The 24,400-nt window shown below is 41.4% G+C and overlaps 2 protein-coding genes and 1 pseudogene across 2 annotated transcripts; all 3 read right to left on the bottom strand.

Annotated features, from left to right (window-relative positions):
* Window positions 1-434: 434 nt before the first annotated feature.
* Window positions 435-10,192, bottom strand: LOC143010241 (uncharacterized). The gene is made up of 23 exons (XM_076162473.1): window positions 10,000-10,192; window positions 9,796-9,831; window positions 9,408-9,671; window positions 9,028-9,288; window positions 8,656-8,922; window positions 7,987-8,289; window positions 7,416-7,676; window positions 7,087-7,329; window positions 6,898-6,999; window positions 6,797-6,812; window positions 6,609-6,706; window positions 5,766-5,816; window positions 5,615-5,686; window positions 5,484-5,527; window positions 3,968-4,016; window positions 3,823-3,858; window positions 3,168-3,470; window positions 2,595-2,861; window positions 2,213-2,455; window positions 1,897-2,124; window positions 1,756-1,809; window positions 1,596-1,658; window positions 435-1,141 (listed from the first exon to the last, which is right to left on the bottom strand). Exons 1-23 carry the CDS (start codon window positions 10,037-10,039, stop codon window positions 1,134-1,136), a joined length of 3,309 nt encoding a protein of 1,102 aa, XP_076018588.1. The 5' UTR covers window positions 10,040-10,192; the 3' UTR covers window positions 435-1,133.
* Window positions 10,193-15,084: 4,892 nt separating this feature from the next.
* On the bottom strand, window positions 15,085-20,894 carry LOC143010260 (Fc receptor-like protein 5; annotated as a pseudogene).
* Window positions 20,895-21,161: 267 nt separating this feature from the next.
* Window positions 21,162-24,208, bottom strand: LOC143010316 (uncharacterized). The gene is made up of 5 exons (XM_076162591.1): window positions 24,052-24,208; window positions 23,551-23,838; window positions 22,842-23,096; window positions 22,578-22,723; window positions 21,162-22,032 (listed from the first exon to the last, which is right to left on the bottom strand). The coding sequence occupies exons 1-5, from the start codon at window positions 24,083-24,085 to the stop codon at window positions 21,628-21,630; spliced, it is 1,128 nt and encodes a 375-aa protein (XP_076018706.1). The 5' UTR covers window positions 24,086-24,208; the 3' UTR covers window positions 21,162-21,627.
* Window positions 24,209-24,400: the final 192 nt, after the last annotated feature.

Below are 24,400 nucleotides of genomic sequence, written 5' to 3'. Positions count from 1 at the left end.
CGCCGAGTAAATTTGAAGGCGAGTGACCTCATTTGGACTGCATCTGATCTTTTTGATTAAACCCTGTGGGTACTCTGTATGGGGTTGCACGCCTGCACTTTCACACCATTTCATTTCCTGTAGTCACTGTTTGTAGACCTGTTTGCACCGAAACTGTGTCCTGAAACAAAACCCACAGTGTCAAACACAAACAATATGTTGATAACCTTTGTAAAACAATAATTCACCTCAACTGCATCATGAATACACACAACATCATATATAAAGAGGACAGTGTGCCGCTTGGTCCTTATAGTTCTATGTTTTCATAACTTTGCACTGATAACATATACTGTAGCATCACAACTGTTAACAGGAGCCAATGGTCAATAAACAGAAGCCAAAATTTCATTTCACAAACAAATCATATTTTATTTCATGTAAAACATATTGTCAATATTTATAGACCTGGTAGAATCCAAAGTCAGTTACTGATTGAATTTCATCATGGAGATACAGCGTCTGGAGTCCTGCCCTGCCTTGTTGGAGGTATGCTGACTAATTAGATTGCATTTCTTTAATTTTGAAGCTTTTGTTTTAGTTGTAGGTGGAGCGACAGTCGCGTTTTCTACTGCAGGCCAGCATTTGCTGACAGTTGTTCAGAAAAGAAGAAGTGATAGCAAATACGCAACTGGTCAGGGAATCACCATAGCAACATAGCAAAGAGAGAAGCGGCACATGTATGGACAAACCCTGACCTCACATCCTCAATCAAAACTGTGAGGCACAGATCAGATTGGTTCAAAACATTATATTTATATATTTAAATGAACTGAGAGCTCAACATCAGAGGACAGATGACTGAATTCACAGCAACAGGCCAAACCTTCTGTTTCATCGCCAATGCTGTGCTTCTCCTCCCTCGTCTCTTATCTGTAAACCCCCAGAATTCTCCACCACATTTGGGGTCAAGTCATGAAAATACAACTAAGCATGATGCGTGCAAGGAAAATCTGTGCTCAGGCGATTGCAGCTTTCAAGTCCCAGAGAAACAGCTAATGTATGACACACAGGATTTTATAACTTCACAGGATAAACAGCAGGAACGAGCACAGATGTCATGATGTCATCCCTTTATCTTGATACACTTCTATTTATGGACCTGAGGGGGGCAAAACAAAGGAATGAAAAGCTGAGGTTTGACTTTATCATGCACCAGTAGCAGCAAGCAATAATAATCAGTTATAACTTCAAGTTGTGATAATCGATTTGGGACAGAAAAGTCTAAAAAATAAATAAAATAAATACAATTTTGGTACTAGTATTTGATCACTTTCTTCATTGGTTTTAAAGGTCTGTAAAGGGGTTGTTGCAGGTACAACCAGCAGGGGGCGTGCAAAAACATGTTAATCTTATCTTGTTGCATCTGTAGCTGAGAAAACCACAATAATGAGCTGAAAGACATTAAAATCTCCATTAGAACGCAGAGCTCGATAATGATTCTCTTGTTCAGTAACTCTTGCATTGATATCATTGTCTGCTTCTAAATGTGTGCCAATAGTATCACAGATTGCAGCTCTAAGATGTTAAACCTGGTCTATTTTCATGAAGGGTACCTGTAGTTGATGCCCTCCTCACATCAGAGGATACACAGCATTCCTCGGTTTCACTTTGAGACTCTGGAAAATCACATGTAAAAAAAGATTGTTCTGTTACTCCTCCCAAAAACAATCTTTATACATTCCTGCATGTAAAGTTTGCGTTTCACACACTCACCCTTCTTACCAGTGTGTGTCAGCTGAAGCATAGAATAACTTTCTTCTTGGTCACCTGAAATAGGGATTCAATTGGTCACAATAATGCAGTGAGGCTATGTGGGCTACTGTGTGTGTTAGAATAGCAGTGGGAAAGGCTGACCATGGTGGTGCGCAGCGTCTTCATTTACTTCAGTTTCGCTGTGGTTCCCGCCGTGATCTGCAGCAGAGTCTGAGGGTGTGTTTTGAGACATGGTGGGCCTAATCGTCTCACCCTTGCACGTTTTGTACCCACAAAGGAGCAGCAAAGAGAGGATGATGATTGAAGTTCCTGTTAGCATTCCAGCGACCAACAGCACAGGGAATGAAGAGCTGGGAGGCCTGGACGCTGCTAAATTAACAGTAAATAAGACACTTTAATTATTGATCTGCGATTGTAACAGCTTCAACATGTGAGAAGTTGTGGCAATCATTTTTACGCGTTATCGCCATCCAACTCTGCGGGGACTCTTCATTAGAGCGTTTGCACTTGTAGAAGCCTTCGTCTGACTTGGACACTGCAGGGATGGTCAGATTCTGTCCGGAATTGGATTGGATGAGTTTGTCGTTTTTGAAGAAATCGAAATCAGGTGTAGAACTTTGTGTCCTCATTTTGCAGGTGAAAGTTACAGCTGCTCCCTCGGTCACAGGATGTGTAGGGCTCACCAGGATCACATCTCCATCTGTGATGACACAAATGCATGTAAAGCTATAAAAAATACAATACTTAGTTTACCCAAACAGATGTCAATATAAAGGCCCCAAGCCTTTTGCATATGTCGACCACGTGGTGTTGAAAATATAAATGCAAAGGAGCCATACGGTGTGAAGTGATGCTGACTGCATTGCTGAATCGTCCTGATCCGGACTCGCACCAGTACACGCCACTCAAAGCTTTGTATCTGTTGATACTGCATGTGTGTCCGCTCATTGTCCCCCATGCAGAACAGCGTGTCAGGACGTCCCGCACACTCAACACCTTCACCATCCACACAGTCGATTCTCCCCCACAGCTGAGTGAGACAGGATCAGAGTAGAAGTGCTGCATACTGTCAGGACTCACAGTGAGGTTCGCTGCCAGATGCACGTCTGAAAAATGACAAATAATCCCGTCAAAACAGCCACACCAAAAACATCTCAAGCAGCACCAAACCAAAAAAATCAAGTCCAGCACTAAACAATAGACGGACAAAGGTAGTTGAGTGGGCGTGGCTTACTCTTCAAAAAGTCCCAGGATACTGTATCTGCTTTGGATCTCTCATGAAAATAGTTTTCATTGAGAATTGGTGGAGATATGTTGGACAGAGACAAATAAGGCAAATGTCTGCTCTGTGACAGAAGGACCGGTGAAAGGAAAACAAAGACACATAGAAATAAACACACACACCCACTCACCTCTAGACCAGACAAACTTCAGTTTGCTATCATGAGTGTAATATACAGGGTCTCCTCTTCCAGCCCTACACATGTATCCCGCTGTGTGCGTCGGCCCAGGAACAACGTAGGAATCTTCCTCAGTCCCGTTGCTGTTGCCAGGCAGCAGCTCGTAGCTGTAGGAGTTGTCCGTTTGTTTGGGCACAGCTTTAAACCAGTAGAACCTCCATCCTGCAGATGGAGCTTCAACTTCACAGTGCAGAGACACTGAGGCTCCAGGACTCAGCCACAAGGGGGCGACAGAGAGGACGGGTGCGGGGTAATCTGTTGGGAGAGAATGACAGCAGGATGGTGGAAAGATGCTGAGTTAAATATTAGTATTAAATAGTAAACAAAACAATAGAATTGACAACAATTCAATAATATTTCTCAAATAACAATGTTATTCATGTCAAATTAATGGAATGCAGGACTCATTAAAATCAGAAATCAAAAAAGAGAAAGTAACTTGTGATCGAAAATGATTAAGTGTTTTTATTTTATTTTTTATCTACTGGGAAAACTATTTTGCTTTGAGGAAGTCCATATTTAACATACTGCGCCACAATGACATGATGCATTTTTTCCCAGGGAAGAGTAGAGACAAAGCAAAGGGAGAAAGTAAATGTGCAATCACCTTTAGCGTGCCCATAGTGGAGGAGTACATTCAGCACTAAAATAAGGATTCAGACATTATTTATTCATAATAAACTTAATAAGCATTAACAAAAACATTTCAGAAGCAATATAGCCGTGTCACTTAAATTCACTTATTTACTTACAGAGAGACGCCACACAGAGCAAAGTCTGCCCCATGTCAACACACTGATCCTCAAACCACACAGAACCACAAGTTCATCTAGCTTCTTTGTTTTCTCCAACTTCCTCCTCTCATCTAAATTTACCCTTCCTTCCTCTCTCTCAGCAACACCTTTTCTCAAAACTAAGCTACTGTATTATTATGGTATCCTTTCATAGCTCACAGGAGAGTAAACAGAAAGTAGAGAGTTGGAGAAAAGACACTGCCAACCAGTGCAGTCTCATATTAACAGGAAACAGCAATGAACAGCTAATTTAATTTTTTCGTTTAATGTTGATTTCAAAGCTGAATGCAAAGGAACATAAACACAGACAGGAGTATCATCTGGATATGATGTCATTGTTTGAGTTACCCACTGGCTCAGTATTATACATGCTTAAGCTGTCAACATCTTCAGGGTTCACATATGATCCATGTAAATATTTTGGGAATACACTGATATGATACAAACACATACTTTAGGAAGCAATGTTTCAAATAGGAAAATCAACAAATCAACAAATAATAATAATGATAACAATAAATCTAACTATTCTTATGAGAAAGGTCCATACACTTCATTTGGAATGTATCTTACAAATATTGAATGACATATTACAATAATATTTAATAAAAGGTGTTGCACAGGCCGTGTTTGTGAAATGATTTCCTTCCTGGGTGCTGCTGTGCTGCCGATCACACTGAATCAGAGCAAGTTGCACATTCGGAAAATGTTATCTGTATACACGCTTTCAAAGTTATAAGACACAAAACACAATGCAAACACAATGACAGATCACCTGAATTGTTTTTCAGTTTGTGTTCAGAACAACTGGAAATTAAATCCAAATCACGCAAATCTTCACTGAATCTCCCTGTGAGAGCAACAGTTGTAGAAATTGTGCGAAATGTTTTTTCTTCTTCTGTTTCATCACACTTTTTATGTATCTGGAAAACAAAAGACATTTATCAAACCGAACCATCTGAACTTTGACAATATGCAACACATGTAATGTTCTGTGCGTGAGGCGGATTTTTACCACGAGCTCTTCCTGCTTTGACTTCAGAGTAAACAATTTCATCATGTTCTGCAGGGGCTGATAGTGTTTGTAAAGGAAGAGGAATTAGATGATTAAGATCGAAATGTTCTCGCTCAGGTTTCAGTGTCACAACATAGAGAATAATGTTACTTTTTCTGATGCAACATTAGAATATGAGTGAAAAGGGTCAGGTTACTGTTTGTTCATTTACATATGAGGGGTCGCTGCCTGTGCACACCTACCTTTTGGATTCTTGGCTTTCGTCTTATTTTGGAGGTTTATCTGTGCGTACATTAGAGATTCATCTGAAACAGAAGCCACATTATCAGATTAGTATAAACCTCTGCTATTTTATGACAATAGGAGAAAATTTAGAAGACATTTAGGATAAATCGTGTTTGGAATAGTGATGGAAATGTGAGGTTTAAATGAACATGGAAGTCAAGATCCTCTCTGCACCTGTGTGTGATCCGACCCCCCATCGGCTGCTCCATCACGCCTCCCTGTTTGGACAGATAAAGTTCCCATCTGTTTATTTCTTCCTTCCCTGTGTACTCTGTCATCCCATGTCTCCCCTTTCAGACGCTCACCCTTCTTCTTGGTGAGGTTTTCTAGCTGAATGGAAGAACACCTGACCTCCCTGGATTCATCTGCAGGTCCGTCTGAAATCAGAATTCTTATTCAGTCGCTTTTTCAATCTTGCTGGAATGGTTTACAAACATTGCTGTGATCAAACTGTACCATCTTCTGTGTCGCCAGATCCTTTGATTGATTCATATACGCATTCATCACCTGCAGATCATCAAGAATCAGAATCGTTACTGTTATCATGCTGGTTGAACAGGGCCGTGCCTGCTGCCCTGTCACACTGATGGAGGTCAGAGTGAGTGAAACCGCTGTTTCCTTCACTTCCCTTCACGATGACACTGAAAGATTGATTGATTATCGCTACAAAAATCAAATTTCAACACTGATTTCAACACTATTGTTTCTGCTGAACAATCTAATTCTTCTTTCCCTTTTTTACTCCTCTACACTTCTCAAACGCTGTCTGAACATGTTGCACTACTGAATTTCTCAAGTATCTTTGACTTATTCAGGCTTACACAGTCAATGGCCATGATTATACTCGACACAGATGGCTGAGCTTGCATATGAAACGAGTTCTAGGCCAAGAAATGTATATTTTCATCACAAAACCAAGTAACACCTTCATGTGTTCGACAAAAAAATTACAAAAAGTCACAGTTATAGTATTTCTCATCCCAAGAAATGTTTAGACAGAACATTGTAACAATTACTTGATGGATAACCAGGATTTGAATGAATTCAGAATATGTATAACAGTCGACAGTCTTTCCAGTGGGAAGAAACCATAGCGACGGTGTTAACCACTGACCCGCCCTGTTGCCCTTTCATTGACATCCGCAATGATTCAGCTACACAACCAAATAAAGTGGAACAAGTTCAGCGTATCACAGGACTACTTACTCACTTCTTTTGCACCTGGAAAGTTCAGGGGTTACTGTTTAAAGAAGTGAAGAAGAGGAGAAAATGAGCAAAAGAACAGGTTGAGATGCTGACCATGTTGATGTGTTGAGTATTCTGTCTCCTGAGGTTCATTACAGTTGAAATTCACGTCCTCAGTGGAGTCCTGCTTTGTTCTCTGCGTCTGAATGGTTCTAAGAAATGCCACAAACACAGTGAACATAAAAAGTAGTAGAAGTAAAACTGCAGTTTTGTTAAAGATGAGTCGATTCAATGGAACGTACCTGTGACACCATGGACCTGTGAGACAGACATTTGTGATGAAACGATTTTATTGGTTCGGCATGAATCAGATTGTTATCCATTTCATATGAAATCATCTCACCTCTGCAGCCACACAGCAAGAGCAGGAGAACGAGGAGTAAAATTCCCAAAACCAGTCCAACAATCAACGGAACGAGAAACGGAATGTTTTCAGACGGAAGAGCTGTAAGCAGAGACGACTTTATGAGAGAAGCTGTGGATGAAATAGGGAAAGAAACGTTCTTTCCTTCTCTCCTTTAACCTCACTCACAGTTGACTGCCATCCAGCTCTGCAGCGATTGTGATGTGGCGTGTTCACACTTGTAGATGCCTTCGTCGGACTTGGACACTGCAGGGATGGTCATCTTGCCGTCCGTGTTGTTTTGAATGAGGATGTTGTTTTTATAAAAAGCCCCACTGGAGATGACTGAACCACTCCTTATTAGACAAACAAGAGTGACGGGATCTCCCTCAGTCACAGGGTGGACAGGACTCTCCAGGAGAACGTTTCTAACTGTGAAACAACCAAAAGAATGAATATTTCAGGCCAAACTAAATCGCTACAATCAAAAGAATCAAAAGAAAGAAATCAAAAGTTACCATTTACTGTGATGTTGACTGCGTTGCTGAAGTGTCCCGATCCAAATTCACACCAATACACTGCATGTGTACTAGCTGCAGCCTCAATGTTACATGGTCTGGTCATTGTGTGCCAGTCAGAACACTGCAACCTCTGCTCATCAGGACTCCATCTTAACCTCCACACAGTGACGTTTCCCTCACAGGTTAGCTGGATAGGTTTGAATGTGAAGTGCTGCACTCTGTTGGGCATCACTGTGAGGGAAGCTGATGAACGACCATCTATAAACAACAACAAAACAAGAACACGGATACTATGTGGTATTTAAGCACAACCTAATAAAGGTGAGATGAAGGTCATAGTCAGACAAACTGATCCTGTTGGCCGCACAAATGGGCCCATTGGCGTGAACTCGACTACACTGTGAGTTTGTTTCAATCAAGTGATATTAAAAACAAAGTTGGATACTGCAGCTTTAACTGAGCTCTTCTAATGTAAAGCAACACTGTAAGAAAGTGAGAGATACCAGGAGTGTCAGTAGTGAACGGCAGAGTGAGAGAGTAGAGATGGAACGCTTGTTCACACACTCACCTCCAGACCAGACAAACTTCAGTTTGCTATCATGAGTGTAATATACAGGGTCTCCTCTTCCAACCCTACACATGTATCCCGCTGTGTGTGTCGGCCCAGGAACAACGTAGGAATCTTCCTCAGTCCCGTTGCTGTTGCCAGGCAGCAGCTCGTAGCTGTAGGAGTTGTCTGGTTGTTTGGGCACAGCTTTAAACCAGTAGAACCTCCGTCCTGCAAATGGAGCTTCAACTTTACAGTGCAGAGACACTGAGGCTCCAGGACTCAGCCACAAGGGGGCGACAGAGAGTACAGGTGTGGGGTTATCTGTTGGAAAAGGCTTTTGTCATGAAAGATCCCATTATAGAGCTGAAATTGATTTGGATTGATCTTTCCAATCATTGAAAGTTTTGGCAATATTGTACTGATTAACTGAGAACTGATTGTACCACTATTTCTCGACTTAGTTATTCTTAATGGAATGTTAATTGTGCACTATGTAACTCTGACAGGATGGGTTGCTTTACAATTAACAGATAATCACAGTGGAGTAAATTAGATAAGTAAACTTGTGGTGTATGACAGCTTCCCATGATAAAAGCTACTTTGGGACCAAATCCCACCTCATCCCAGTTTAAATACTCCAAATTCTCAAAAACCAAAAAGTATGATGAGTGAGGAATGATAACTTACATGATACTGTCACTCTGATGGCACTGCTCCACTCTGTCACATCACTTCTGTTTTTACCTCTACACCAGAAGTGTCCAGAGTTGGTGAGAGAAATGCTGATAATCCTGTATTTGTTGTTTTCTGTTCCTTTGTTTGAGCTGTTGGTTTTCCATTCATACCCCCACTCCGTGTCTCCGCCTTCCTCGATCTCGCATCTCAAAGCGACTGTCTCACCAGTGAATATCTGAGACCAGTTGGAATCCAGAGTCACAATGGCTCTAATGGGAACTATTTACAGAAACAGACACAATGACCAAACTGGCAGACGAGGGGAAATTACAATAGCAATGAAAGATGAAAGTTGAAAGGTGTTTCATTCAAAAAAACATTCACCAGTTTTAACTATAACGACTGTGTGGCTGGGAATTGTGCTAAAAAATGAATTTCCTCTTTTGCCGATACACCAGTAGGGTCCTCCTTTGTCGACTGTGATGACAGGTCCAACATCTGCCATCCTCTGCAGCTCCAGCCCTGCAGTATCGATGTACCAAATGTACTTCCAGGCAAAGTTGCCATCCACAGAGCAGGTCAGAGTCACATTGCCCCCTACTGGTATGAGTGTTTTATCAGCAACCAGCATGGTCTTAGGTTTTTCTGTTTGTATGAAAAAGTCACATAATGACAAAGCTCCACTCTATATGCACATAGTGTATAATTGTAGCTCAATCTGCAAACTTAAAGACACTGGACAGATTAGTGATTGAGTGTTTTACCTGATACAGTTAGAGTAATTTCATTACTTATTTTGCTGTTTTGATATGATGGATACTTTGGGTCACCCTTACACTGGTATATACCACTGTCACCTGTGGTAAGAGAGGGAACTTTGTACTTTTGGTCTCTGATAACTTCATTACCATCACGTTTGATGATATAATACCAGTCGGTTTCTGTCCCCTCTCTCATGTCACATATGAAGGTAACAGACTCTCCAACAAATAAGTCCGACAATCCTTGCTCAAGGGTCAGCACAGCATCTAGGACGCAATAGCACACAAATAGAAGACGAAGACAGAAAATAACCAAAAAGGGCACTAATAAATGTGACCCAAAGGTGGGGTTTGTCAGAAAAACAGCAGAGAAAGCTCATTTCATAATCACCTTGAGCAAGTCCAACGTAGAGGAGTGTGTTCAACACTATAATAAAGATTGATGATTTATAACAAAGAAGAAACATATGCTAATAAAACATATGTTCAAAAACAAATGTGTCATCAGATACAACTATGGTTTAGCATTATTGCTGCTGATCAACAAGTGCTAGCACGCTATCACGTATGCACAGGAAATCCGAGTTATACTCACAGAATAACTGCAGAACAGGCAGCAAGGTGCGTCCCATCATCACAGCAGTCACACACACACACTCATTCAGTCTCTTGAGATATTTTTCACACTTTGTAGGAAGACTATTCTCTTGTTCTCGTGACAACGTCGCAACCAGTGTAAGAATATGTTGAGCTATATGTGTCCAACTTCTCCTTTCTGTGTCACTTCCTTCCCCTCTAAAGACATTGTATGACGAAGAGTAAGAAAGTCTTAGTATGAGTCCAAATGTCTGCATTGGAAATAGCAGCATTTCAGATAAAGTAATGACAGTGAGGATTGCAGTATTTTGGAATCTTGCATTATTTGCAATTGAGCAATGACTCAAGCAATCAACCTTATACCGTACAAATCCCATTTCTCAGTGACGATGAATACACTTCTCTTCAAATATGATTCCATTTTAATAGAAAAGTATAAATTTACATAACACACCTGCGTGGTTCCATCATGAAAAACAGTTGGAGCCACAAATGAATTTCTTATTCTCAGTTATTTGTCAGAGAGTTAAAACGTTCACTGCTGAAGTAGTAAGCAAGCAAAAGCATTTGAAGAAATTACAGAATTGTACAAGTTTATACTTACTTTATACTATGATGTATTTAACCCACATCATCTGGTGTGAAGTGTAAACAACGTGAACAACTTCAAGTGAAATCAAACCTAAATTAAAAATGCTACAACAAGAACAGAATTCACACCCCAGCAAATATTACATTTTATTTATATTTCTGTTTGGCATCTGGAGATCCTCAGATTCTTCGGCTTTTGGAGGAGGCCATCAGTCACACAGGCCGATGCAGAGTACAGGGTTTCCTCTGGCCTCTAGGTGGCACTACACAACCTCTTCATTACATTACATTATTACATTACGATCATTTGGCAGACGCTTTTATCCAAAGCGACTTACATTACCACCCTTCGCAGAGGGGGGAGCACTTGAGGGTTCGATGCCTTGCTCAGGGGCACCTTGGCAGAGGCTCGAACCGGCGACCCTCCGGTTTCCAAGCGGAAGCACTACCCACTGAGCCACTGCCCCCCCCTTCATCTCTCCTCGTGTTCACCGAGGCCTCCTCACTTGCCTCAGAGGAGAGGCGCTCTGTGCTTTGTGGGTGAATCTGCACACAGTTGACAACACTGTACACCAGGGGTCTCCAACCTTTTTGCCTCGGAGAGCTACTTTGATAAAATAAAAGTGTCCCAGAGCTACTATTAGTAACATTTATCCACATCGCTGATTCTCCGCCCAAACCAGCTGAATAAGCGTCTTTTGTGTAAACATTTACAAAATGTGGATATCCAACACTCAACACTCACATGTTCATCAAAATGCACCTCAATTCAGCAACATGAGCTTCTTTTTTCCTGTGTGCATTTTCAGTGTCAAGCTCACACTAATGAATTCACATCATATTAATCTCGTGGAACACAAAGCAATGTTATTACTGATTTTATTATTTAACAAATACTATACCTTTCATATTTCCCATTTTATGTCTGTCCACATATCACTGTCACAATCTCACTTCACATTCCCTGTAATTCAGGGAATTCCCTGTAGTTCCGATAACAGCTGTACTTCAGATCATGCATTCAGTCTGTTCTGTTGTTAGTGAGGTGACACAGAGTGTGCTACTGTTTTCATGAGGAATTAAAATAGTTTTGGAATGTTCTTGCAGTGAAGCACATTCTCTGTCATACAGATTTGGGATGTCTTTCTGTTTGGAAGAACACACACTGGATTGAAAGCCTGGGTAGAGCTTCTTTCGTCTTCCAACTGAACTGTTGGATGCACAGTTCTCATGTCCGTGAAGGTTCTTTGTGGACCCTGCTTGACATGACAGCTTAATTCTGCAAATTCTGCATTCTGCCTTTCTGTTGTCGCAATTGTTGAAATGCATCCAAATGCTGCTTTTCCCCCCAGCTGTCACTCATTTTTTCGCACACTGCTCTGTACCTGCAGTAGACCGAGACCATCCTATCATTCTGTCTTGAACTAAGTTGCAGAAGGAAAAAAAGGGGAGCCGGCTCCCATCGTTCACCTAAAAGAGCTGAAAGAGATCATATGGGAACTACAGGGAATTCTTCCGCCGGTGCGTTCGCTAACGACACATGACGCCCTGCTAGCAGTCGGAAAGTCCCGCGAAAAGTTGCCGTGGACTTTAGTGAAGTGGCGCTCCACAGACGCGGTCGCACCGCAAAGGAGACACGCATACACTTGCCATTCACATTCGTAATTTGTTGCCCTTTATCGGGGCTGTTTTCAGGGCGGTCATCGTCAAATCCGGCGTGCGCTTGCTGGTCGGATGTTATGGTGGGGAGTCACGTAACCAGACGTGACAGCAGTGTCATTTGTTGGACTGACAGCTGATTGGCTTATAATCGTTTTGTGACAAAAGAAGGCGGGATGTTTGTGAATTAGATTGGACAGAAATTTAAATAGTTTCACTAAGTGACGATATGTTGTCAAATGTACGTATTCTTTGAACTGTTGGAATATAACAAATAATGTCAAACACATATAAGTAAATGCAGTAACTGAGGTTAATATATTTACAAGTAACCAAATGGCTGGCTCCGGGAAAGTCTGGAGATAGAGTAATACATACGAGCATTTACAGCTTCTCTCTCCAGGAGGGCTAGATAACACATATCTGCCAATAGGTGAAGAGGTCACTGTATCGCTTTATCAGAGCTTCAAGCATCTGTGGTCAGGAAGAAGGAAGAGAGGGGGTTTGCATGGACGGGCAGTCAGGGGGAGCTTCTTCAGATCAAAGGGCTAATTACACTATACTGTTACACGAAGAGTATTCTACTTTCCCCCACAGACAGCTGTTCATCCCTCAGATTTGAATCTTAGCGCTGCCCCTCTTGAAGCTGGCTGACCAATAGAAAACAGTTAAACTACAGTGTCATCAGTGAATTGATGACGCCTTGTGTTTGCGGCATAAATGCAATTGTACGTGGAAACTCACGGCCTGACCCACGACACAAGGACGGGGGCAGGACGAGCGCTCTTCAAAGTCTTATTCCAGTAAAAACCCATCTGAGAATTTCAGTTCATCTTTGCCTCATCATTCACCACCAAAACAACGAACACGAAGAAAGACCACCAGAAAGGTCCTTTTTTCAATAGAACCTTTCGGCGAGCGACTCTGAAACGAAGCGAGCGACTGGTAGCTTGCGAGCGACGTGTTGGCGACCCCTGCGTTACACCGTCACTGCAGCAGCTCCCTCTCCCATCGTTTTGATCCCTTTCTCCTCCTTCTCGTCTGCACTCTTTTCCGTTTTTGCAACAGCCGCTTGTAACTGTAAGAGACAGTAGATGCTGTCTGTTGGCAGCGATGGCTTGTGTTCCGCTTCCTCTTTGGTTGTGACGGCTGTGTTGCTGGGCTCGACGTTTTCATGTTCAGGCTCAATTTGGTCAGAGGAAAGATCTTCACGACCATTTTGAGGGCATGCCTCCACAATTTGACTTTGCACAGATGGAGGAACAGCTGTCTCTTCTGGAAAATCAAACTGCAAAAATATTTCCATTTAAGTACAGGGGCTTAGGTTTAACAATTTCAAAGAATTCTCTCCATAATGCAGTTTAAAGATTCAAATATTTGCTGTTTTTTTCCAGAAACAGCTAATGAATGACACAGGATTGTATAACTTCACAGGATAAACAGCAGGAACGTGCACAGATGTCATGTCATCGCTTTTTCTTGATACACTTCTATTTATGGACCTGAGGGGGGGCAAAACAAAGGAATGAAATGCTGAGGTTTGACTTTATCATGCACCAGTAGCAGCAAGCAATAATAATCACTTATAACTTCAAGTTGTGATAATCGATTTGGGACAGAAAAGTCTTAAGAATAAATAAACAGATGAAGAGCAGTGAGCTAAATTGGAAGGGATAGTTTGGAATTTCGGTACTGGGTACTAGTATTTGATCACTACAACCAGCAGGGGGCGTGCAAAACCAAGTGAATCTTATCTTTTTGCATCTGTAGCTGAGAAAACCACAATAATGAGCTGAAAGACATTAAAATCTCCATTAGAACGCAGAGCTCGATAATGATTCTCTTGTTCAGTAACTCTTGCATTAATATCATTGTCTGCTTCTATGTTCATGCCAGTAGTATCACAGATTGCAGCTCTAAGATGTTAAACCTTGTTGGACTATATTAATGAATGGTACCTGTTGCTTGTATCTGCATGTAAAGTTTGCGTTTCACACACTCACCCTTCTTACCAGTGTGTGTCAGCTGAAGCATAGAATCACTTTCTTCTCGGTCACCTGAAATAGGGATTCAATTGGTCACAATAATGCAGTGAGGCTATGTGGGCTACTGTGTGTGTGTGTGTGTGTGTGTGTGTGTGTGTGTGTGTGTGTGTGTGTTAGAATAGCAGTGGGAAAGGCTGACCATGGTGATCTGCAGCAGAGTCTGAGGGTGTGTTTTGAGACATGGTGGGCCTAATCGTCTCACCCTTGCACGTTTTGTACCCACAAAGGAGCAGCAAAGAGAGGATGATGATTGAAGTTCCTGTTAGCATTCCAGCGACCAACAGCACAGAGAATGAAGAGCTGGGAGGCCTGGACGCTGCTTAATTGATAATAAATAAGACACTTTAATTATTGATCCGCGATTGTAACAGCTTCAACATGTGAGAAGTTGTGGCAATCATTGTTACGCGTTATCGCCATCCAACTCTGCGATGACTCTTCATTAGAGCGTTTGCACTTGTAGAAGCCTTCGTCTGACTTGGAAACGGCAGGGATGGTCAGATCCTGTCCGGAATTGGATTGGATGAGTTTGTCGTTTTTGAAGAAATCGAAAATCCGATGCAGAACTTTGTGTTCTCATTTTGCATCACTGCAAAAAATGATGTACTTACAGAGAGACGCCACACAGAGCAAAGTCATCTGAACACAGTGATCCTCAAACCACACAGTAGAAGAAGAAGTTCATCTAGGATTATTATGTTTTCTCCAATTTCCCCCTCTCATTTGCCCTTCCTTCCTCTCTCTCAATAAACCCTCTCTCAAAACTAAGCTACTGTATTATTATGGTATCCTTTCATAGCTCACAGGAGAGTAAACAGAAAGTAGAGAGTTGGAGAAAAGACACTGCAAACCAGTGCAGTCTCATATTAACAGGAAACAGCAATGAACAGCTAATTTAATTTTTATGTTTAATGTTGATTTCAAAGCTGAATGCAAAGGAACATAAACACAGACAGGAGTATCATCTGGATATGATTGATGATATGATGATGATATTTTGGGAATACACTGATATGATACAAACACATACTTTAGGAAGCAATGTTTCAAATAGGAAAATCAACACATTAACAAATAATAATAATAATAATAATAATAAATCTAACTATTCTTATGAGAAAGTTCCATACACTTCATTTGGAATGTATCTTACAAGTATTGAATGATATGTTACAATAATATTTAATAAAAGGTGTTGCACAGGCCGTGTTTGTGAAATGATTTCCTTCCTGGGTGCTGCTGTGCTGCCGATCACACTGAATCAGAGCAAGTTGCACATTCGGAAAATGTTATCTGTATACACGCTTTCAAAGTTATAAGACACAAAACACAATGCCGTTTGTGTTCAGAACAACTGGAAATTAAATCCAAATCACGCAAATCTTCACTGAATCTCCCTGTGAGAGCGACAGTTGTAGAAATTGTGCGAAATGCTTTTTCTTCTTCTGTTTAATCACACTTTTAATGTATCTGGAAAACAAAAGACATTTATCAAACTCAACCCATCTGAACTTTGACAATATGCAACACATGTAATGTTCTGTGCGTGAGGCGGATTTTTAAGATCGAAATGTTCTCGCTCAGGTTTCAGTGTCACAACATAGAGAATAATGTTACTTTTTCTGATGCAACATTAGAATATGAGTGAAAAGGGTCACGTTACTGTTTGTTCATTTACATATGAGGGGTCGCTGCCTGTGCACACCTACCTTTTGGATTCTTGGCTTTCGTCTTATTTTGGAGGTTTATCTGTGCGTACATTAGAGATTCATCTGAAACAGAAGCCACATTATCAGATTTGTATAAACCTCTGCTATTTTATGACAATAGGAGGAAATAAAGAAGACATTTCAGATGAATCTTGTTAGGAATGGTGATGGAAAAGTGAAGTTTAAATGAACATGGAAGTCGAGATCCTCTCTGCACCTGTGTGTGATCCGACCCCCCATCGGCTGCTCCATCACGCCTCCCTGTTTGGACAGATTAAGTTCCCATCTGTTTATTTCTTCCTTCCCTGTGTACTCTGTCATCCCATGTCTCCCCTTTCAGACGCTCACCCTTCTTCTTGGTGAGGTTTTCTAGCTGAATGGAAGAACACCTGACCTCCCTGGATTCATCTGCAGGTCCGTCTGAAATCAGAATTCTTATTCAGTCGCTTTTTCAATCTTGCTGGAATGGTTTCCAAACATTGCTGTGATCAAACTGTACCATCTTCTGTGTCGCCAGATCCTTTGATTGATTCATATACGCATTCATCACCTGCAGATCATCAAGAATCAGAATCGTTACTGTTATCATGCTGGTTGAACAGGGCCGTGCCTGCTGCCCTGTCACACTGATGGAGGTCAGAGTGAGTGAAACCGCTGTTTCCTTCACTTCCCTTCACGATGACACTGAAAGATTGATTGATTATCGCTACAAAAATCAAATTTCAACACTGATTTCAACACTATTGTTTCTGCTGAACAATCTAATTCTTCTTTCCCTTTTTTACTCCTCTACACTTCTCAAACGCTGTCTGAACATGTTGCACTACTGAATTTCTCAAGTATCTTTGACTTATTCAGGCTTACACAGTCAGTGGCCATGATTATACTCGATATTAACAACATATGACTGAGCTTGCATATGAAATGAGTTCTAGGCCAGGAAATGTTTATTTTCATCACAAAACCAAGTAACACCTTCATGTGTGCGACAAAAAAATGACAAAAAGTCACAGTTATAGTATTTCTCATCCCAAGAAATGTTTAGACAGAACATTGTAACAATAACTTGATGGATAACCAGGATTTGAATGAATTCAGAATATGTATAACAGTCGCCAGTCTTTCCAGTGGGAAGAAACCATAGCGACGGTGTTAACCACTGACCCGCCCTGTTGCCCTTTCATTGACATCCGCAATGATTCAGCTACACAACCAGATAAAGCGGAACAAGTTCAGCGTATCACAGGACTACTTACTCACTTCTTTTGCACCTGGAAAGTTCAGGGGTTACTGTTTAAAGAAGTGAAGAAGAGGAGAAAATGAGCAAAAGAACAGGTTGAGATGCTGACCATGTTGAAGTGTTGAGTATTCTGTCTCCTGAGGTTCATTACAGTTGAAATTCACGTCCTCAGTGGAGTCCTGCTTTGTTCTCTGCGTCTGAATGGTTCTAAGAAATGCCACAAACACAGTGAACATAAAAAGTAGTAGAAGTAAAACTGCAGTTTTGTTAAAGATGAGTCGATTCAATGGAACGTACCTGTGACACCATGGACCTGTGAGACAGACATTTGTGATGAAACGATTTGATTGGTTCGGCATGAATCAGATTGTTATCCATTTCATATGAAATCATCTCACCTCTGCAGCCACACAGCAAGAGCAGGAGAACGAGGAGTAAAATTCCCAAAACCAGTCCAACAATCAACGGAACGAGAAACGGAATGTTTTCAGACGGAAGAGCTGTAAGCAGAGACGACTTTATGAGAGAAGCTGTGGATGAAATAGGGAAAGAAACGTTCTTTCCTTCTCTCCTTTAACCTCACTCACAGTTGACTGCCATCCAGCTCTGCAGCGATTGTGATCTGGCGTGTTCACACTTGTAGATGCCTTCGTCGGACTTGGACGCTGCAGGGATGGTCATCTTGCCGTCCGTGTTGTTTTGAATGAGGATGTTGTTTTTATAAAAAGCCACACTGGAGATGACTGAACCACTCCTTATTAGACAAACAAGAGTGACGGGATCTCCCGCAGTCACAGGGTGGACAGGACTCTCCAGGAGAACGTTTCTATCTGTGAAACAACCAAAAGAATGAATATTTCAGGCCAAACTAAATCGCTACAATCAAAAGAATCAAAAGAAAGAAATCAAAAGTTACCATTTACTGTGAAGTTGACTGCGTTGCTGAAGTGTCCCGATCCAAATTCACACCAATACACTGCAGGTGTATTAGCTGCAGCCTCAATGTGACATGGTCTGGTCATTGTGTGCCAGTCAGAACACTGCAACCTCTGCTCATCAGGACTCCATCTTAACCTCCACACAGTGACGTTTCCCTCACAGGTTAGCTGGATAGGTTTGAATGTGAAGTGCTGCACTCTGTTGGGCATCACTGTGAGGGAAGCTGATGAACGACCATCTATAAACAACAACAAAACAAGAACACGGATACTATGTGGTATTTAAGCACAACCTAATAAAGGTGAGATGAAGGTCATAGGCAGACAAACTGATCCTGTTGGCCGCACAAATGGGCCCATTGGCGTGAACTCGACTACACTGTGAGTTTGTTTCAATCAAGTGATATTAAAAACAAAGTTGGATACTGCAGCTTTAACTGAGCTCTTCTAATGTAAAGCAACACTGTAAGAAAGTGAGAGATACCAGGAGTGTCAGTAGTGAACGGCAGAGTGAGAGAGTAGAGATGGAATGCTTGTTCACACACTCACCTCCAGACCAGACAAACTTCAGTTTGTTATCATGAGTGTAATATACAGGGTCTCCTCTTCCAGCCCTACACATGTATCCCGCTGTGTGTGTCGGCCCAGGAACAACGTAGGAATCTTCCTCAGTCCCGTTGCTGTTGCCAGGCAGCAGCTCGTAGCTGTAGGAGTTGTCTGGTTGTTTGGGCACAGCTTTAAACCAGTAGAACCTCCGTCCTGCAAATGGAGCTTCAACTTTACAGTGCAGAGACACTGAGGCTCCAGGACTCAGCCACAAGGGGGCGACAGAGAGTACAGGTGTGGGGTTATCTGTTGGAAAAGGCTTTTGTCATGAAAGATCCCATTATAGAGCTGAAATTGATTTGGATTGATCTTTCCAATCATAGAAAGTTTTGGCAATATTGTACTGATTAACTGAGAACTGATTGTACCACTATTTCTCGACTTAGTTATTCTAATTGAATGTTAATTGTGCACTATGTAACTCTGACAGGATGGGTTGCTTTACAATTAACAGATAATCACAGTGGAGTAAATTAGATAAGTAAACTTGTGGTGTATGACAGCTTCCCATGATAAAAGCTACTTTGGGACTAAATCCCACCTCATCCCAGTTTAAATACTCCAAATTCTCAAAAACCAAAAAGTATGATGAGTGAGGAATGATAACTTACATGATACTGTCACTCTGATGGCACTGCTCCACTCTGTCACATCACTTCTGTTTTTACCTCTACACCAGAAGTGTCCAGAGTTGGTGAGAGAAATGCTGATAATCCTGTATTTGTTGTTTTCTGTTCCTTTGTTTGAGCTGTTGGTTTTCCATTCATACTCCCACTCCGTGTCTCCGCCTCCCTCGATCTCGCATCTCAAAGCGACTGTCTCACCAGTGAATATCTGAGACCAGTTGGAATCCAGAGTCACAATGGCTCTATTGGGAACTATTTACAGAAACAGACACAATGACCAAACTGGCAGACGAGGGGAAATTACAATAGCAATGAAAGATGAAAGTTGAAAGGTGTTTCATTCAAAAAAACATTCACCAGTTTTAACTATAACGACTGTGCGGCTGGGAATTGTGCTAAAAAATGGATTTTCTCTTCTGCCGATACACCAGTAGGGTCCTCCTTTGTCGACTGTGATGACAGGTCCAACATCTGCCAGGTCCAACATCTGCCATCCTCTGCAGCTCCACCCCTGCAGTATCGATGTACCAAATGTACTTCCAGGCAAAGTTGCCATCCACAGAGCAGGTCAGAGTCACATTGCCCCCTACTGGTATGAGTGTTTTATCAGCAACCAGCATGGTCTTAGGTTTTTCTGTTTGTATGAAAAAGTCACATAATGACAAAGCTCCACTCTATATGCACATAGTGTATAATTGTAGCTCAATCTGCAAACTTAAAGACACTGGACAGATTAGTGATTGAGTGTTTTACCTGATACAGTTAGAGTAATTGCATTACTCATTTTGCTGTAATGATATGATGGATACTTTGGGTCACCCTTACACTGGTATATACCACTGTCGCCTGTGGTAAGAGAGGGAACTTTGTACTTTTGGTCTCTGATAACTTCCTTACCACCACGTTTGATGATATAATACCAGTCGGTTTCTTTCCCCTCTCTCATGTCACATATGAAGGTAACAGACTCTCCAACAAATAAGTCCGACAATCCTTGCTCAAGGGTCAGCACAGCATCTAGAACGCAATAGCACACAAATAGAAGATGAAGACAGAAAATAACCAAAAAGGGCACTAATAAATGTGACCCAAAGGTGGGGTTTGTCAGAAAAACAGCAGAGAAAGCTCATTTCATAATCACCTTGAGCAAGTCCAACGTAGAGGAGTGTGTTCAACACTATAATAAAGATTGATGATTTATAACAAAGAAGAAACATATGCTAATAAAACATATGTTCAAAAACAAATGTGTCATCAGATACAACTATGGTTTAGCATTATTGCTGCTGATCAACAAGTGCTAGCACGCTATCACGTATGCACAGGAAATCCGAGTTATACTCACAGAATAACTGCAGAACAGGCAGCAAGGTGCGTCCCATCATCACAGCAGTCACACACACACACTCATTCAGTCTCTTGAGATATTTTTCACACTTTGTAGGGACAACTATTCTCTTGTTCTCGTGACAACGTCGCAACCAGTGTAAGAATATGTTGAGCTATATGTGTCCAACTTCTCCTTTCTGTGTCACTTCCTTCCCCTCTAAAGACATTGTATGACGAAGAGTAAGAAAGTCCTGTATGAGTCCAAATGTCTGCATTGGAAATAGCAGCATTTCAGATAAAGTAATGACAGTGAGGATTGCAGTATTTTGGAATCTTGCATTATTTGCAATTGAGCAATGACTCAAGCAATCAACCTTATACCGTACAAATCCCATTTCTCAGTGACGATGAACACACTTCTCTTCAAATATGATTCCATTTTAATAGAAAAGTATAAATTTACATAACACACTTGCGTGGTTCCATCATGAAAAACAGTTGGAGCCACAAATGAATTTCTTATTCTCAGTTATTTGTCAGAGAGTTAAAACGTTCACTGCTGAAGTAGTAAGCAAGCAAAAGCATTTGAAGAAATTACAGAATTGTACAAGTTTATACTTACTTTATACTATGATGTATTTAACCCACATCATCCGGTGTGAAGTGTAAACAACGTGAACAACTTCAAGTGAAATCAAAACTAAAATAAAAATGCTACAACAAGAACAGAATTCACACCCCAGCAAATATTACATTTTATTTATATTTCTGTTTGGCATCTGGAGATCCTCAGATTCAACACAGGTTCTTCGGCTTTTGGAGGAGGCCATCAGTCACACAGGCCGATGCAGAGTACAGGGTTTCCTCTGGCCTCTAGGTGGCACTACACAACCTCTTCATCTCTGCTGGTGTTCACTGAGGCCTCCTCACTTGCCTCAGAGAAGAGGCGCTCCGTGCTTTGTGAGTGAATCTGCACACAGTTGACAACACTGTACACCGTCACTGCAGCAGCTCCTTCTCCCATCGTCTTGTTCCCCTTCTTCTCTTTCCCTTCTTCAGTCTTTTCTGTTTTTGCAACAGCCGCTGGTAACTGTAAGAAACAGTAGATGCTGTCTGTTTGCAGCAATGGCTTGGGTTCCACTTCCTCTTTGGGTGTGACGTCTGTGTTGTCGGGCTCGACGTTTTCATATTCAGGCTCAATTTGGTCAGAGGAAAGATCTTCTCGACCATTTTGAGGGGATGCCTCCACAATTTGACTTTGCACCAATGGAGCAACAGCTGTCTCTTCCTGAAAATCAAACGGCAAAAATATTTCCATTAAATCACAAGGGCTTAGTTCAAACAATTTTCAAAATAATTCTCTCTATAAAGCAGTTTAAAGTTTCAAATATTAGCTGTTTTTCTTCAAGTATTGGAATATCTTGCCATCTAAACCGTTACATGGTCACCGCAGTTTCCAAAATGTCCTGCAAGTGGCAGCAATCTGGCTCTGGCATTAATGAACTACATGTGTTGTGTGTGTAATAACATGCTTGAAAAATGTTCATTGCACAAAGTTGAATTTCAGATTAAACTCCGATGAACACGTTTAGCAAAGTACACCAATGCTACATAGCACATGGTGAGTCCAGGCTTATACATTTTTGGAATGTTGTCTTTCTGCTTAATGTCCATTGGTTTCAGTCCTGTCCACAGTTAATTTTTGCATTAACCAAGGCTAAGCTACACAATATTGATTCTACATACTTCTAGATCCATTGTAGGTCAATTTACCTTGACTGCTGAGAAAGTACTCAAACTCAAAGTGCCCAACTTTTAGTGAATGCAGCTTACCTTTGGTTTGGTTAAAAAGATCCAGCAAAACACAACGACAGACCCTAGACAGATGACTGAAAGTGCTACAATAACCCACAACCGTGTGCCTTCCAGTTTGAGTGTCTTTGCTTCCTCTTTCAGTTCAGGAGAGGGTTCATTTAAGCCTGGAAAAATAGAAATGAAAACGTAACTGAGAAACGACATGCAAATAGAAAATAACCTCAGAAAGCCTCCAAATAAAAAAAGACACGAGGTGAGACCATGCGGACACACATTACTTACACCTCCCTTCCATGCTTTCAGACACTTTGCTCTCGCTCACATGGTTCTTGCCGCTGCAGGTGATAGTTTGGTTGTCAGCAGTGATGGTGATTTTGACCTTGGTAAATGACCGCTGAGATGTCGGGCAGTGTTTCTCGTCGCAGAGTGACCACACCCAGTCACCGTAGACAGAGCAGTTCACTGTGAAGTTGCAGAATCCAGCAGACAGGTTGGAGCTCAGCACTGACGTCCTGATGATGGGACAGGGAACGTGATCTGTAACAGATAAGTGCAGTGGGGCAAAAGCAAAAATACTGATTATAAGTTTTTCTTTGACCACATATGTGAAATACTATAAACAACAAAATCGGCCTTACAGCCATCGGTGTTACAGCCATTGTCAATAAATAACAAAAGAGGAAATAGAGCTGTAATATTTCCAGAAAAAGTTAAAATGTTACGAGAATAACTTTGTTTACTTTTATTTTCAATACCTACATACATAGCAGCTAAATTACTTTTACTGAAGTATTCTTCAACTGGATGAATTTCACTTGGAAATAAATCATTGTACTTTTACTCCAGTACAAATCCCATTTACTTAATCCACCGCTGGACATTTGACACGTTACATTGTACGAGGCTTCAGGGTGGAATCAGCTTTATGTGTCACTAATGTTTGACAGTGAAACAGTCACTCTATATGAGTGAGGACCTGCTGGGTTCTTACCTTGAACAGTGAGCGTGTGTATCTCCTTTGATTGTTGGTCATTGCTGAAGAATGAAAGCTCATAGTTGCCACTGTCTGCCCCAGTGAGGTTGTTGATACACAGTGAGTGGTTTTGACGATTGTGATCCACTTTCCCTCTGTATTTATCGGTGACCCCACTGTCATAAGCTACCGCTGTTTTTTCAAATGTCCACGATCCTTGCACAAACGCTGATGATATTCCACGATGGAGACATACCGAGCTGCTTTTCAGCCCATAATGCCTCTCTGGCTCTGACGCTGTGACTCCTGGTGGACAAAATCAAAATTAACATAGCTATTTCAGCTATCAGCCAAAAGGCAGAAAGATGCTGAAATAGAAATATTGAGAACCAATGCCTCCCTGCCAAAATGCACCAGTCTGTTTCCTGTCTGAGCCCAGGTCATAAAAACCATTTAATCTACCGCAAAGTAGAATTGCTGTTTCTAGCAATTAGGTCAAATAGAAATGATTTGTCTTACCCGCGAAAACACAATAGCTCAGAAGAAGGAACATTTCTTTCTGCAATTTGCTGTCTGCTTAATCTTCTTTACTTGATACAAATGTGTGCAAAACCGGAAGCAGCAAAGTGTTACCGCTTGATGTGCTGCAAACCATGAAGGTTTCAATCAACAGGTGCCAGATGTCATCGTTTCCTTTCAGTCTTTTTTTGGAATTTTGTATCAGTTTCATTTATCATCTCTTTCCACGCATGCCAATTATTGTGTGTGTGTGTGTGTTGGCGTGTGTGTGTGTGTGTGTGTGTGTGTGTGTGTGTGTGTGTGTGTGTGTGTGTGTGTGTGTGTGTGTGTGTGTGTGTGAGCAGGTTAG

Source organism: Genypterus blacodes, unplaced genomic scaffold (assembly GCF_046128005.1).
Source record: "Genypterus blacodes isolate CSIRO-AG114 ecotype Tasmania unplaced genomic scaffold, CSIRO-AGI_Gbla_v1 ptg000122l_1, whole genome shotgun sequence".
NCBI classification, from domain to species: domain Eukaryota; kingdom Metazoa; phylum Chordata; class Actinopteri; order Ophidiiformes; family Ophidiidae; genus Genypterus; species Genypterus blacodes.
The sequence above is the reverse complement of the archived record's forward strand: the minus strand, read 5'-3'. Positions and strand labels throughout refer to the sequence as shown.

Excerpts from the sequence above, each read along its gene's own strand:
- LOC143010316 (XM_076162591.1), bottom strand. The coding sequence starts at position 24,085 with ATGTTCCTTCTTCTGAGCTATTGTGTTTTCGCGG. Across the intron at positions 23,839-24,051 it reads GAGCTATTGTGTTTTCGCGG|GAGTCACAGCGTCAGAGCCA; the intron begins GTAAGACAAATC and ends TTTGTCCACCAG. Across the intron at positions 22,724-22,841 it reads TGAAAGCATGGAAGGGAGGT|GCTTAAATGAACCCTCTCCT; the intron begins GTAAGTAATGTG and ends CTATTTTTCCAG.
- LOC143010241 (XM_076162473.1), bottom strand. The coding sequence starts at position 10,039 with ATGATGGGACGCACCTTGCTGCCTGTTCTGCAGTTATTCT. Across the intron at positions 8,923-9,027 it reads AGTCGTTATAGTTAAAACTG|TTCCCATTAGAGCCATTGTG; the intron begins GTGAATGTTTTT and ends TTCTGTAAATAG. Across the intron at positions 5,817-6,608 it reads ATACTCAACACATCAACATG|GTGATGAATGCGTATATGAA; the intron begins GTCAGCATCTCA and ends GATGATCTGCAG.